Source organism: Capra hircus, chromosome 17 (assembly GCF_001704415.2).
Source record: "Capra hircus breed San Clemente chromosome 17, ASM170441v1, whole genome shotgun sequence".
Lineage (NCBI taxonomy): Eukaryota > Metazoa > Chordata > Mammalia > Artiodactyla > Bovidae > Capra > Capra hircus.
In genome coordinates, this window is record NC_030824.1 from 33,900,240 (window position 1) to 33,915,105 (window position 14,866).

Consider the following 14,866-nt stretch of genomic DNA (forward strand, 5'->3'; position numbering starts at 1 on the left):
CATTCATTCCTTTAATACACAAGAGGGGATTCTAAAGAAATACACATCATAAGAGGATAAATATCTTGCTTTACATATGAATATGAAGGGACAGAGCAACTTAGAATTGATATAATGAAGCTAAGCTGTCTTTCCTTGATTGGTCTCACTTTACCTGCCCATCCCATTACTTTCAAAACAGTGGGGATATAAACCAGTCTGTGTCTGAAGCACTGGGAGGAAAAACAAAGCAAACACGGGTATTCACATTAAAACACTGACTGAACTCTCAAGGGTTAAAATGTAAGAGGTTTATTCTCTTTTATCAAGCAGTGTCTACAGACAAAGCAGCCACATGGTGTAAGCTACCAAAGAAGGATGTATGAGACAGACTTAGATTAAATCATTAGGTCACAGCCACTTTATGTGGTTCATGTTCACAAAGAAGAAAACTGCTAAAAAGCAAAGCAGGTAAGTAGAAACATAAGCTAACTTCTGTTGTCTATTAAATCTGCCTCCCATAATGTTTCCTTAAGCTAAGAATAAATCTACTGTTATCACATAGTTCAGGATGCTATATATACATAAGATAGTACACACTATAAAATTTCAGGTTTCTAAGCAGTTTTACACAATTAAACTTGAGTAAAATTTGTATTTAAAAAAGACCTTATTGGATTACCTTCAGGAAATGGAGGTCATTTCAACAGTACATTAGCATTTTTAGCAACAATAAAACAAAATATAGTAAGTAAAAAGATTCTCCAAACGATGTAAGCTTTTACTTTAAGCCTGGATAATAATCTGCTTATTTCAATAAACCAAGTTACTAGTTTTAATGCACTTCTACTGGCCTTTTCTTTGCCCTGAAAAATGAAAGCAATGATTTTTACTTCTATGCAGTGTCTCAAATAAGAGGATTAGTTAGGTTTCGAACTTCGACACACAGTGAGAGAGTTGTTTAAGGATTATATAGGAGTTAAGCAGAAGTCATTTGGGAAAGTTATTAAGGAATGAGTACTTAGATGGATTATATTTAAATAGCAAAGGCAATGGAGAAGTACATCTTTTCTCACCACTGTGGTGCTACCCCCTAATTCCCAATTTCTGTTACTAATTGTCCTAAACCGCTAATACTCATCAGTTCTCTAGCCAGTTTTTTTTTCTCTCTGTTGTTAATTTCCCTAAATGTGGTTTACTCTAAGCAGACACAAATAATGCTTCTATTTTGGAAATAAAAGTTCCTGCTAATGCAACACTGGACTACTTCAAAAGAAACAAAAACGTCTATTCCACTAATAAGATATATTTGTAAGCAGTTAACATCCCAGACAAACTTGCATTAAAAATATAATGCACTCTCGTGATTGAAAGCAAAATGAGTCAATAATACACTGCAAACATATTACCATAATTATTTTCCTCCCTTCCTCCTCATTTTCCATAGCATGCTGCAGATTATACAGTGAGTGTCAAACAGAATTTGTCACCTGTGTACAGCCTAAGGACAGTTTATGTCTTCAAATGATATTTCATTGAGGGTTAGACAAATGACTGAAGGCTGGGTTTGGTGCAAAAGATGTTCAACTTTTCTCTTTAAATGACAAGAAATTTATAGTGATGAGGGTGGTCACTATGCAGCTTTTAGCCTTCCTTTTCCTCTTGTGACATTCCTTTCAAGGCACGAAAGATTAGAAACAGTGGATGGGACAGAATATTTTGAATTAAGAATTTTAAGTTTCCACAACATCTTTTATTTCTGGTTTAAGCATACCAAAAGGACAGGAAAAAAAAAAATCAATTACCCTCAAGATGAAATGGTGTTTAGAATCATTGGAAATTCCCTGCAGTTGAGTTATTTTTAATTATTTAAATTCCTATTCTATTGGAAAAAAACATAACAGTAGATTTGGTTCTTATAATTGAAATAGTTTCTCATTAAATATTGTGTTAACTATTTCTAATCAACCAATATTACTAATTGTCTTTGCTTAAAAACAAAACAAAACAAAACTATTTTATTTGGGCCATCCAAGTAACTGATGTTTGGCTAGGATACAAACTTAGAAAGTTAAACTGTAAATTTAAATAATGGATAAGTGCAGTGTATTGGAAAACTCTTGATTTAATAATTATTTAACAGGGCTTCTAGGCTTCTCCAACCCAGATGACTGTGTTTCCCTTCTCAACTTCAGTGATCTCACAGTTTAACTTATTGAGTCGTCCATCGAGTATAAAGAGAGAGTCCTTGGAAGGAGTCATCAGGTATTGACCAAACAAGCCACTGTCCTGGATTTGCCTGTTCTTCAGGTTCCAAGGCCATTCTTCTGCCTTGAGTGGTTCCTTAAGGCTTTTTATCATCTTAACCTTCCCGGAGGCAAGCTCCACAAAGAGCACATCTGTCTGTGTGCTTGAACTACCATAAATGTTGTACTGATGGCCTTCCGTAAAGGATGGCTGAAAGGCCAGGTCAGATATGTGCAGGTTAGTGTGAATATCAAAAGCCTCCTGTATTTCTCCTCTGATGGTGATGTACTGGACCCTCACAAGACCTTTCACGTCACTGATGGTGACAAGATAGTGTCCATCTGGAGAGACGTATGGAGTGCCCGTCACATCACTGTTGAACCCAATGACCGAGTCGGTGACACCGTCCACCAAGAGCTGTGGGGGAGCCGCCCCAGTGCCGTTGGGTTTGCAGCCAATGAAGTAGTATCCTCCCAAGTGTGTGTATGCTAGTGACTGCGGGATGCATTGATAGTCCTTCAAATTAATAGTCTTGATGTATGACATGGTTTCAAGATCAATCTTTTGCAGTGCAGCTTCATCTTTATGAAGAATAAATCCAAACCTGCAAAAATGAAAATCAAAGTTAGACAGGAGACTCCAAAGGGGTGAAGGAAATGCACTACGGGCAGGAGGAAAGGGGACTCAGAGCCTGGGCATTAGCTGTCAGGCTGTGCAGGAGCTGGTGGCTGAATCTTGTTAGAGTCCGCTTTAAATCCCACTGCCCTCCTCCTTCCTTAGGTTGTCCTTTCATTACAGCCAAACAATTATAACTCATGCTATAGAAAGCAAAATAATTAAAAGTGATGTATCTAGTTAACTGGAACAACATTTTACTTTTATCATCGAGGGCCAAAAAGTAAACATATTTTGCATGTCTCAAAACCCACTGAAATGGAATCAACTTAGTTAATGTCTAAGAAAACGAGAAAGAATGAAAACCTTGAGTATACATCTTTTCCACTCACTTCATTGACTTCTTATATTGCTTGTGATCATCAAATAAATTTGATACTCATCACTGTTTAGAAAAGTATTCATATTTTTCTCATTTTAAGCTGTTTCACCTTAATAGATGCAGATTTAGGGAGTATAGAACTATTAGACTTCTATTTATTGCATTTTAGGATCACCTTAACTACCTTTATGATTTTAACATTTATTTTATTATGTTCTAAATCCAAGTTAAAATTTCATCCTTGCCATGCTAATAGTGTTATAATTATTAATGATACACCTGTGTTGTATTGATCATTTTACATTAAATAATGATGAACTTTGGATATTTATGGCATTTTTCTATTAAATTTAATTTAAAAATAAATATATTTTAAAATATGTTTTGGTGATCTCTTTGATTACTTCAGTGATTTTTGTCCTGAATGCTAGCTATAGATGATCAGAAGTCCCTGTGAAATGGAGAAGTCAATTTTGTGAAGTTTTGCTTGTTTGGGGGTGAATTTATATGGAAACCCTTACCTATAACATGGGTGACTTCCTAGCAAAAATAAGATAAAGTGAGATAGAAACTACTTTATAAAGTTACACCCAAAATGCACAGAGGCCAACAGAATTGGAAGTGACTTTTATTGTTTTTTATTGTTTAAAGCACCGTCTAATATTTCCAAAATAAACACCAATACAGTATACTAACACATATATATGGAATTCAGAAAGATGGTAATGATAACCCTGTATACAAGACAGCAAAAGAGACATAGATGTATAGAACAGTTTTTTGGACTCTGTGGGAGAGAGAGAGGGTGGGATGATTTGGGAGAATGGCATTGAAAAATGTACAATATCATATATGAAATGAATCATCAGTCCAGGTTCAATGCATAATACTGGATGCTTGGGGCTGGTGTACTGGGACAACCCAGAGGGATGGTATGGGGAGGGAGGAGGGAGGGGGGTTCAGGATGGGGAACACGTGTATACCTGTGGCGGATACATGTTGATGTATGGCAAAACCAATACAATATTGTAAAGTAATTAACCTCCAATTAAAATAAATAAATTTATATTTTTAAAAAAAGAAAAAAAATAAAGATGAGAGAGGTATTGTTAACTGACTTTGCTTCTAAATGAAAAAATAATATTAAGATGACTTTACTGTAAGTATTAAAACAAAAGGCTTCTGATGCGGTTCAGCGGTTAAGCAGGAGATGCAGGTTCAATCCCTGGATCAGGAAGATCCCTGGAGAAGGGAATGACAACTCCACTCTGGTATTTTTGCCTGAGAAATCCCATGGACAGAGAAGCCTGGGAGGCTACAGTCCATGGGTTGCAAAAAAAGTTCAGTTCGGTTCAGTTCAGTTCAGTTCAGTTGCTCAGTCATGTCCAACTCTTTGTGACCCCATGATATGCAGCACGCCAGGCCTCCCTGTCCATCACCAACTCCCGGAGTTCACTCACACTCATGTCCATCGAGTCAGGGATGCCATCCAGCTATCTCATCCTCTGTCATCCCCTGCCCCTCCTGCCCCTAATCCCTCCTAGCATCAGAGTCTTTTCCAATGAGACAACTCTTGCATGAGGTGGCCAAAGTATTGGAGTTTCAGCTTTAGCATCAGTCCTTCCAATGAACACCCAGGACTAATCTCATTTAGGATGGACTGGTTGCATCTCCTTGCAGTCCAAGGAACTCTCAAGAGTCTTCTCCAACACCACAGTTCAAAAGTATCAATTCTTCTGCACTCAGCTTTCTTCACAGTCCAACTCTTACATCCACACATGACCACTGGAAAAACCATAGCCTTGACTAGATAGACCTTTGTTGACAAAGTAATGTTTCTGCTTTTCAATATGCTATCTAGTTTGGTCATAACCTTCCTTCCAAGGAGTAAGTGTCTTTTAATTTCGTGGCTGCAATCACCATCTGCAGTGATTTTGGGCCCTCCAAAAATAAAGTCTGACACTGTTTCCACTGTTTCCCCATCTATTTCCCATGAAGCGATGGGACCAGATACCATGATCTTAGTTTTCTGAATGTTGAGCTTTAAGGCAACATTTTCACTCTCCTCTTTCACTTTCATCCAGAGGCTTTTTAGTTCTTCTTCACTTTCTGCCATAAGGGTGGTGTCACCCTTATGGCAAAAAGAGTTAGACACTACTTAGAGACAAAACAATGACAACAATTAAAACAAAACAAACTCTAAGAATGGCTCATTTTATTCTTGTCACCTAGAAAATTCATTTTCCATATGCTATTTCTTTAAAAATTAATTTTTGTAAAAAAATTGCCACCTAAACACATAATATAGAAATATGGTGCATTCAGGATAATAGCACCTTAAAATTTCAATATAAGCATGTGACAAGCTCTAAATATGAATAAACACAGACTTTTAACATCATAGAATAAAACAAGATAAATGTTCTTTAAAAAGTCAGTCATAATGATGGAAGTTATGGAGTGCATAAGCAGAAATATTTTACTAAAATAGACATAATACTGTAACTGCTAGTATCACTGATCCTGTTCATGAATGAGGCCAGTTGTCTTGCTGTTCACTGCACTTACTGTTCACTGAACCCATGGCAGGCAAGGGGCAAGCTAAGAGGCTAGAAAATGCAAGGAACCATAGGAACTGCAGACTCCTTATTCTCTCCTCGCTGGCGCAGCAGCCATAGCCGCAGACACACTGTATTCTCTCCTCTGTTATTGACTCAAGGGATACAGCTGTGATGTGGCATTAATGCCACTGCTTTTTAGTTGGAAATCATATTCTTGCCTGGAGAATCCCAGCAATCGGGGAGCCTGGTGGGCTGCCATCTATGGGGTCGCACAGAGTCGAACACGACTGAAGCGACTTAGCAGCAGCAGCAGTAGCAGCAGCAGCAGTAGCAGCATATCACAAGTAGTCTACATCTAAGTAAGTACCTGCTAACGTGCATGTGCAGAGCTGTAAGTGATCTCAGCTGTTACATAATCATGATTTATAAAACATGGGACAAAAGCAAGATGCCCTAGGGTGAGAGAGCCTGATCACGCCATCTTAGCCAATTTGCTCTTTCCCTATATTGCTTCTATGTTACTACATTTCATAGAGTTAGGAAACTATGCAATAATTTTAGATATATTTGAAAATTTGTGAGAGACTTCTTGTTGCCTTTGGAGAGCATGACTTTTTCTATACGAAAGAAGAACGACTGTGTATAACTACTCCTTTAAAAAGATTTCTTAAACATTTATTGAATGATTACTAAATAGTAAGCACTGGAAATATACTGGAGGTGAACATAACTCACCCTGCTTCCAAGGAGTCTAGAAATTTTAACAGATTAAACAACTGAAATTAAGTGATTAATGCTTAATTATAATATTCTGAAGTATTATTACTTAGTAACTATTACTTTTTCTATATATACTTACAAGGGAGTAAAGTAATCATTTTGAAAATAATATTTGTACAATATTTCAGAATGACATGCATAATTTCTTATTAATTTCCTGGATCTTTATCTTGTCTTGTGTCAGTAATAACTGGGTCAGTGTTCTTTCAGTAAACAAAGCTCATACCATACCTAGTCAGGATACAATTTCAGTTTTGATTACAATGGTATGAAGACACCTTTATGATGTTAGCAATCATTTCCAAATGTTCCCATCAAAAAATGAATACTTGGTGTAGGTTTTAAGTACTTTCTTGTTGTTCAGTCCAACTCTTTATAACCCCATGGAGAGGCACACCAGTCTCCTCTGTCCACCACTATCTCCAAGAGTTTGCTCAGACTCATGTCCTTTGAGCTTGTGGTGCTATCTAATCATTTTATTCTCTATCACCCACTTCTCTTGCCTTCAATCTTTCCCACCATCAGGGTTTTTTTCAATGAGTTAGCTCTTTGCCTCAGGTGGCCTAAGTATTTGAGCTTCAGCTTCAGCATCAGTCCTTTGAATGAATATTCAGGGAATATTTATTTCATTTAGGATTGATTGGTTTGAACTCCTTGTAGTGCAAAGGACTCTCAAGAGTCTTCTCTAGCACCAGTTTGAAAGAAGCAATTCTTCAGTGCTCAGCCTTCTACATGAACCAACTCTCGGATCTGTACATGACTACTGGAAAAACCATGGCTTTGAATATACAGAATTTGTGGGCAAAGTGGTGTCTCTGCTACATGAATACTACCTTAATGCTAAAGAATTTAAAAGCTCTCAAAATAAAAACCCAGTCCAATTATTTCTGTGTTATCAGCATCAAAAATACCATACAGTTGTAAATATAAATAATTTGGCTGAATTTTACTTGTCTTAATAAATAATGGACTTGGGCTATTGAAAAGAGGTGTGTTTCTATTCATTAACAGTGATAAAGGATACGTAAGTATGAAGATGTATACCTGTGTCTGGTATCATTTATGAATTTGTTAATTATTATGGAAGATATTGTCTCTTTTTTGTTATATATGATGCATGTGCTCAGAGGCAAAAGTAGTAATTTGCACATTTAATAAAAGCCATAAACCAATCAAGACTTGGCATTTCAGTTCTCTTGACCTTGTGTCTTCTGTTCCCTTTGGGCAATGTTATTTGAATGCTAAAGAGGAAGTAAGAGACAAGCTCTAACTAACTTGAACTAGTTTCACTCTGATACTGAAGGGTGCATTCAAGTTTTCTGTCATACAATCCAGCCTCTTTTGGAGGTAATTAAAATTTTTAAAAACACCGCCCCTTGTAGGGTGATAAAATTACATTCCTTTCGGCATCCATGTTGTATGCTCCTTCAGGACTACAGATCTAGCTGCATAAGCAGATGCATTGAGAAAGCCTTCAATTTTTCACTGCTGATTTATTGGGTAGGAAGTAGTGTCTCTAATTCAAAATTTCCCCCTAGTACAGATTGATATTCTGAATTCTCCCACTGTTTATTAGTCTGTGATTATTATTTACAAGGCTCTCAACTGTCATGTCTGCTTAATATTATAAAATTCTGCATAGTACTAGGCCTAATAGTTTGTCTAATATTTGTCAGAATGTCTATAGGAAGTTGAAGACTATGACAAATAAGAGAGTTAAAACTTATTCTTGTGATCACTTTGTTTATTAGGGAAATAGAGCAACTAGGAAAGTTGGACCTCTCATCACGGCGTTGTGTGGATTTGATGTCAGATTTGTTGAAGAGGGTGACTTTTCTTCTTTCCCAAATTATTTAGTTTTTCTGAGTGTTTAATCAATTTAGTTCATTATAAAGTTTATAAAAAGATTCAACTTTAACTACTGCTTTTATGCTTTAAAGTGAGGTTTTGAAGTGATTCATGTTCAGAGAAATTGTTGTTTTGGATAAAGTAAAGATTTTCAATATGGGCTGATTTAGTTCTTGACCCAGTTTTTCAACATAATGCATATATGAACTTACATAAAGTCCTTGACTTCCACAAGTTTCAATTTCCTCATCAGCATGAAGAGAATAAAAGTAACTTGTTTTGAGAATGAGAATAAATGTATGATTATTCTCAAAAAACAGAATTTGTTCATGTTTTATATCTTAAGTAATAACAGAGTTAAGAGTCTCAGTAGGGGTCCCCAAGGGACAGGAGGAAATAAACCTCAAGGGGTAGACTTTTTTCCGTTCTCTGTTGAGGACACCTGGTTCCCCTAAGCTTAACTTTTCTCAAACCTTGAACTAACTGATGCATTTTTCTTATGGAAATGTTTTTCTTAAGCTGTGTTAATGAAACCATGCATTTGCTTTGAAAGTTGCCTTTCTTCAGTTCGGTACTACCTAACATATTTTTCTTTTCTCAAACCTTGGGCTGACAATGGCTCAGTTCAGTTCAGTTCAGTTCAATTCAGTCACTCAGTCATGCTGGACTCTGTGCTACCCCATGGACTGCAGGACACCAGACTTCCCTGTCCATCATCAACTCCCGGAGCTTACTCAAACTTATATCCATCAAATCGGTGATGTCATCCAACCATCTCATCCTCTGTCATCCCCTTCTCCTCCCACTTTCAATCTTTCCCACCATCAGAGTCTTTTCAAATGAGTCAGTTCTTCCCATTAGGTGGCCAAAGTACTGTAAGTTCAATTCCACATCAGTTCTTCCAGTGAATATTCAGGACTGATCTCCTTTAGGATGGACTGGTTGGATCTCCTTGCAGTCCAAGGGACTCTCAAGAGTCTTCTTCAACACCACATTTCAAAAGCATCAATTCTTTGGTGTTCAGTTTTCTTTACAGTCCAACTCTCACATCCATACATGGCTACTGGAAAAGCCATAGCTTTGACTAGATGAACTTTTGTTGGCAAAGTAATGTATCTGCTTTTTAATAAGTTGTCTAGATTGGCCATAGCTTTTCTTTCAAGGAGCAAACGTCTTTTAATTTCATGGCTGCAGTCACCATCTGCAGTGATTTTGGAGCCCAAGAAAATGAAGTCTCTCACTGTTTCCACTATTTCCCCATCTATTTGCCATGAGGTGATGGGACCAGATGCCATGATCTTAGGTTTCTGAATGTTGAGTTTTAAGCCAACTTTTTCACTCTCCTGTTTCACTTTCATCAATAGACTCTAAAAGATACTGTCTCAACAAACCAGTATTCATGTCAATTATTTTATGGCCTGGAATGACACACCTTGTGCCATTTTAATCTCATAAATGCATATTGTGGGAGAAGGGCCTGGTGAAACTCCCTCAGCCTCTCTTATCTGTTTAGCAGCTCTCGCTAACAAACAAAATGCCTTGCTAAAAACTAACAAGCAGGCATTCTTTCTGTCCCCTTTTGATGTCTGTTTCAAAAGCTTTCTGTACCTCTATTATACTTTAATAAATCTTGGCTACACAAAAGCTCTGAGTAGCCAAGACTCATTTCTGTCCCGAGATCAAAATCCTCTTTCCTTGAGCTCACAAATTCTGGTGTAGCACATGGCTTGCAATCGCAACCTTTCAGTAGCATAATTTTCCCTTTGGTATCAAATATAATCTTTCTTATGGCATAATATATTTTTATAATAGATTTTCCATAGATGGAAAAATAAGAACAAATGTCAGTTTTTTTCTATATAGCCAGTATTCCCACAATGTGAAAAATAAGCATGCACTGTTACCTAACTATGATGAGATTTCTCTATTTGTGAATTCAACAGAGATCACTTTAATAATAGAAATTCACATTTTTCTTCTTGCCCTCACTTGTATCAACAGGACTTATGCCCAGTCCACACCTCACCCAATCACCAAATAATTCACTTGATCAGGAACAAGGGCAGCCTAGCTCACTCCACCATCTTTTAGGGTTGCTGTTTCAGTTCTTAGGGAGGGGGTGGAGCAGATGGCCATGGGATACTGGTGACTTTGAACTCTGCACAGATGATGGGGTTTGAAATAGATACCTCAAGGACTTTCACTAAAAATACCAGAAAATTTTGTGGCTGACTTCAGGACCTGGATCTTTAAGAAGATGGAGTGTTGCAGTCATAGTTTATGCCATGACAATTCAGGAGCCTTGCAGAGGAAGTGATTTGGCAGAGAGAGGAAAAGAATAGATACTTAGAGAGAAACATGATTGAAACATCATGAACCCTAATAAAGAGCAGCTGCACAAAGACCTCCAGATCCCACAAGACCAGGATATAGGTCTTGCATTTGAACAATGAATGGTTTTCCCACATCTTTCATTAGACAGTCCCCAAATGTGTCTGATCACATAGAATCTCACAAAGCTGTTTTAAGTTACTCACTCAACAGCATCTGCAATGTTATTCTGCCCCTGTTCTGCTTTCAAATCCATCACCTCAGATGCTACTGTAAAGGAATCTCCTAATTGCAGCTAATGATTTGTATTAATTTGCCGTATGGTCAGTCCCAAGAGCAATGATACTCCAAAGTTTACAGTAAAAGTTACTCCAAAGATTTGCAGAAAAACAATTATTTTATCTCCTGAGTTTTCATTTAGGGTTGACTCTTACCAGAGTCCATGAAGATTCCCACCTGGGCAGTTCTGTTTAAAGCTGACTTCTAATATTAAAGCTGACTTCTGGTCACTAAGGACCAGCTCCCATCTTAAAAGCTGGGAAGTGTTTCTTTAATAAAAAAAAAATATATTGGAATATAGTTGATTTCCAATGTTGTGCTAGTTTCTACTGTACAGCAAAATGAATCAATTATACATATAGCCCCCTTTTTTAAGAGTTGTTTTTCCTATATAGGCCATTACAGAGTTTTGAGTAGAACTCTCTGTTTTATACAGCAGGTTCTCATGAGTTATTCACTTTATATATAGTAGTATGTATATGTCAGTCCCAATCTCTAAATTTGTCCCTCCACTTTTCCTCCCTGGTAACCATTAGTTTGCATTTTACATCTGTCTCTGTTTGTTTTGTAAATAATTTCATTTGTACACCTTTATTTGTTTATTTTAGATTTCACATATAAACAATGTCATATCATATGTATCTATGTGTTCAACTTAATTCACTCAGTAGGGTAATCTTTGGGTCCAAAAGTTTGTTCTTTTATGACTGAGTAATATTCTATTGTATATATTATAGCACATCTTCTCTACCCACTTCTTTGTTGATGGACAGGGAGTCCCTGGTGACTCAGATTGCAAAGAATCTGCCAGCAATGCAGGAGACCCAAGTTCGATCCCTGGGTCAGGAAGACGCCCTGGAGAAGGAAATGGCAACCCACTCTGGTATTCTTGCCTGGAAAATCCCATGGATGGAGGAGACTGGCAATCTAAAGTCCATGGGGTCACAAAGAGTTGGACATGGCTGAGCGACTTCACTTTCACTTTTGTTGATGGACATTTAGGTTACCTCCATATCATGGCTTTTGTAAATAGTGCTGCAATAGCTTTAGTGTGCATATATTAATATCTTTTTGAACCATGATTGTTTTCTGTTCCCACAGATTTAGCAGTCTTTCTGATTCACCCTCTCCTTTGCTATATGATCTCCTTCCTCAAACCCTGTCATCTGCACCTAAACAATCTTTCTCTGTATATCAATGGATGCAAATGGGGAGCAGTAAGTGGAGACTGAGTATATTTGAGGTTTTATTTAACCAGATACTACACCCTATCAGTTAAAAAAATGCTGCGATCCACATATAAATAAAAGCATCTTCCAAAACTTTTCTGATGTCTCACTTTTAGAAACTATATTGTTTGAACTGTATAGAAAATATATGCTAAAGTAAATAATCACTAGTTCATAAAATGCAGGATTAGTAATATCTTGTTTTTCTAATTGGATATGTATCTTGCTTTTCCAAATGGAAGTTAAGAAATGTTTAACAGATAAGGAACTAAAAGTTCATCTCCTTGTAATGGGCTTCCCTGGTGGCTCAGTTGATAAAGAATCTGACTGCAATGTTGTTGACCCAGGTTCAATCCCTGGGTCAGGAAGATACCCTGGAGAAGGGAATGGCAATCCACTTCATATTCTTGCCTAGAGAATCCAATGGATAGAGGAGCCTGGAGGGCTAAAATCCACAGGGTCACAAAAAGTCCGACATGACTAAGTGACTAACATACATACTCCTTGCAATTAATGTATAGCCCCACATACACAATGTGCTGTTGAAATAGCATCTTCCATTGTGTTACAGTTAGCACAGAGTTTTCATGGACACACACCATAAATCTGACATGAACCATCATTCACTAGTTTATGAATTCTTTTATATTTACTTGTTTTCTGTTATCCTAGACTGACCCTTGTAAGAAAAGATTGAATGCTGTTGCTACTCAAGTACCAGAGGATTTAGTTTTTATCTGAACTTCACATAAATAGCTCAATAAACTATACCTGTTCATAAGCAGTGGTCATATTCACACTGGGAAGAGGGAAAGCATAGAGAAATAGAATTGATACAGTTAGTAGAGATTTATAACAAGAGCAAGGACAGTCTCTGAATTATCCTAAAGCTTAGATGTGTTTGACAAATGATAATACTTTGATGTTTTCTGTTTTCAACACACAGGTTGAAAAGCTGTAAAATGAACACCAGGATGCCCTCCTGCCTGACTTTTATAAGTATATTTTAGAAATTCTGTATTAAAGATTTTAGGTACATCACCTCTCCCTTACTTTCTTTTTTTTTCTTAAAAAGAAGCAAAATGTGTTTATGAATATGAAGTCTACTATTGTCTTCTTTCTCTCATATCTTATTTTTCTGTGGTGTCAAGAATTTGATTCTTCTAGAAAAAACTGACATGTAAATATATAACTTAATTTTACTATATTGAGAATGTCTAATTTCTTGACAGCATTAATACAGTATCTGAAGGTCTATAACTTCTAGTGAGTAATCAGGGCATACAGAAAAAAAAATCATATTTATTAAGAATTCTGTGCACACATACCACATGGACTACAGACCATAGTTTGAATATCTAAATTATCCACCATATTTTGAAGAGCTTAAGAGCTTAGGGGAAAACATGACAACTATGCCTTAATATGCATTTTTAAAGACTGGTTACTCTCCCCAATTTGATTTTGGAAAACAACATGAAAATCTGAAAGAGCAACTTCTCTGACTTTACCTGTTCTTCTGATTAGAATGTTTTTCATGCAAAAGTTAGTAAATGGATCAGAGGTGATATACCAGAAGTGGAGTTAGTAATTAGCAGAGTGAGAAATAATTTTTAAGCATAGAGTGGATACTAGAAAAAGTAGATAAAACAAAGGAAAAAAAACAAATTAAAATCTTTCTAATCAATTAAAAATATTGCCAAAATGTCTACTGTATAACTGTAAGACAGAGAAAGAAGTGGAAAAAAAAAAAAGCTCCATGAGGAACCATGTTAGGCATGGTTTGGGATCTGAAGACTATGTGATCATATCCAGTAATTATTCACAACCTACTATATGCAGCACACTTTGTAAAACCTTAGGAAGAAAAGGGGGAGGAAATAGATGGTTTCTCTCCTTTAGGAAATTATCCTTAAGGTCAAGCAGTGGGATGCTTTTAATTGTGTGCCTTGACTTGCAAAGTGTGTTTAGGGAAATGCTTCAGAGAAAAGATGGGTGTAGCTACAGCCCTGTAACAGTTATTAGCTTGTATTTTTGTTGTGCTCACCTTTCACTTGAAGAGAGAGCGTATATCAGTCTGGATCCCCAAAGGGAAAGAACAAACTCTAATTAGAATAAATCAAAGGGGTTTACAAAATAATGGAAATTGACTACACGGGTTAGTGCAGTAGTGTATGGAGAGCAACAGTAAATGTATTGTCACTGCTGTGTTCTGGAAGGAAGGAGCTATGTGGAGAGGTATGTTTTGTGAGAAGCTGGGACTTTATATCTTAAGAAACAGCTGTTCTACAAGAAATCAGCAGACAAGGTGCTAAGGACAGGGTGTATGCGGAGACATATTACGCTCTTGTCCTGTCTTCTGCATGCAACCTCCAGCCCGGCTTCTTACTGGCCAGAAAAACCAGCCAGTCACATTACCCAGACCCCTGGGATGGAGAAAGGAGGAGAAAGCTAGAGTTTTTACAAAACAGCAACACCAAAGAGGCTGAAAAAACCCATTGAGTGAATGAACAGAACTGCCTGGAGTGAGGATTGTAACATACATATATCTCTAATTGAGATCACTTGACAATTGATATAAAACAAATATGTACATTTGCAAGTTGCGATAAGGA

At 36.9% G+C, this 14,866-nt stretch overlaps 1 protein-coding gene across 2 annotated transcripts in view; it reads right to left on the reverse strand.

Annotated features, from left to right (window-relative positions):
• Nucleotides 269-14,866, reverse strand: part of FSTL5 (follistatin like 5) — an 863,982-nt gene continuing 849,384 nt past the window's right edge. For both annotated transcript variants that reach the window (XM_018061498.1, XM_018061497.1), the window contains exon 15: nt 269-2,830. In XM_018061498.1, the coding sequence (XP_017916987.1) occupies nt 2,128-2,830 (703 nt within the window). In that variant the 3' untranslated portion in view covers nt 269-2,127. The remainder of the gene's footprint in view (nt 2,831-14,866) is intronic.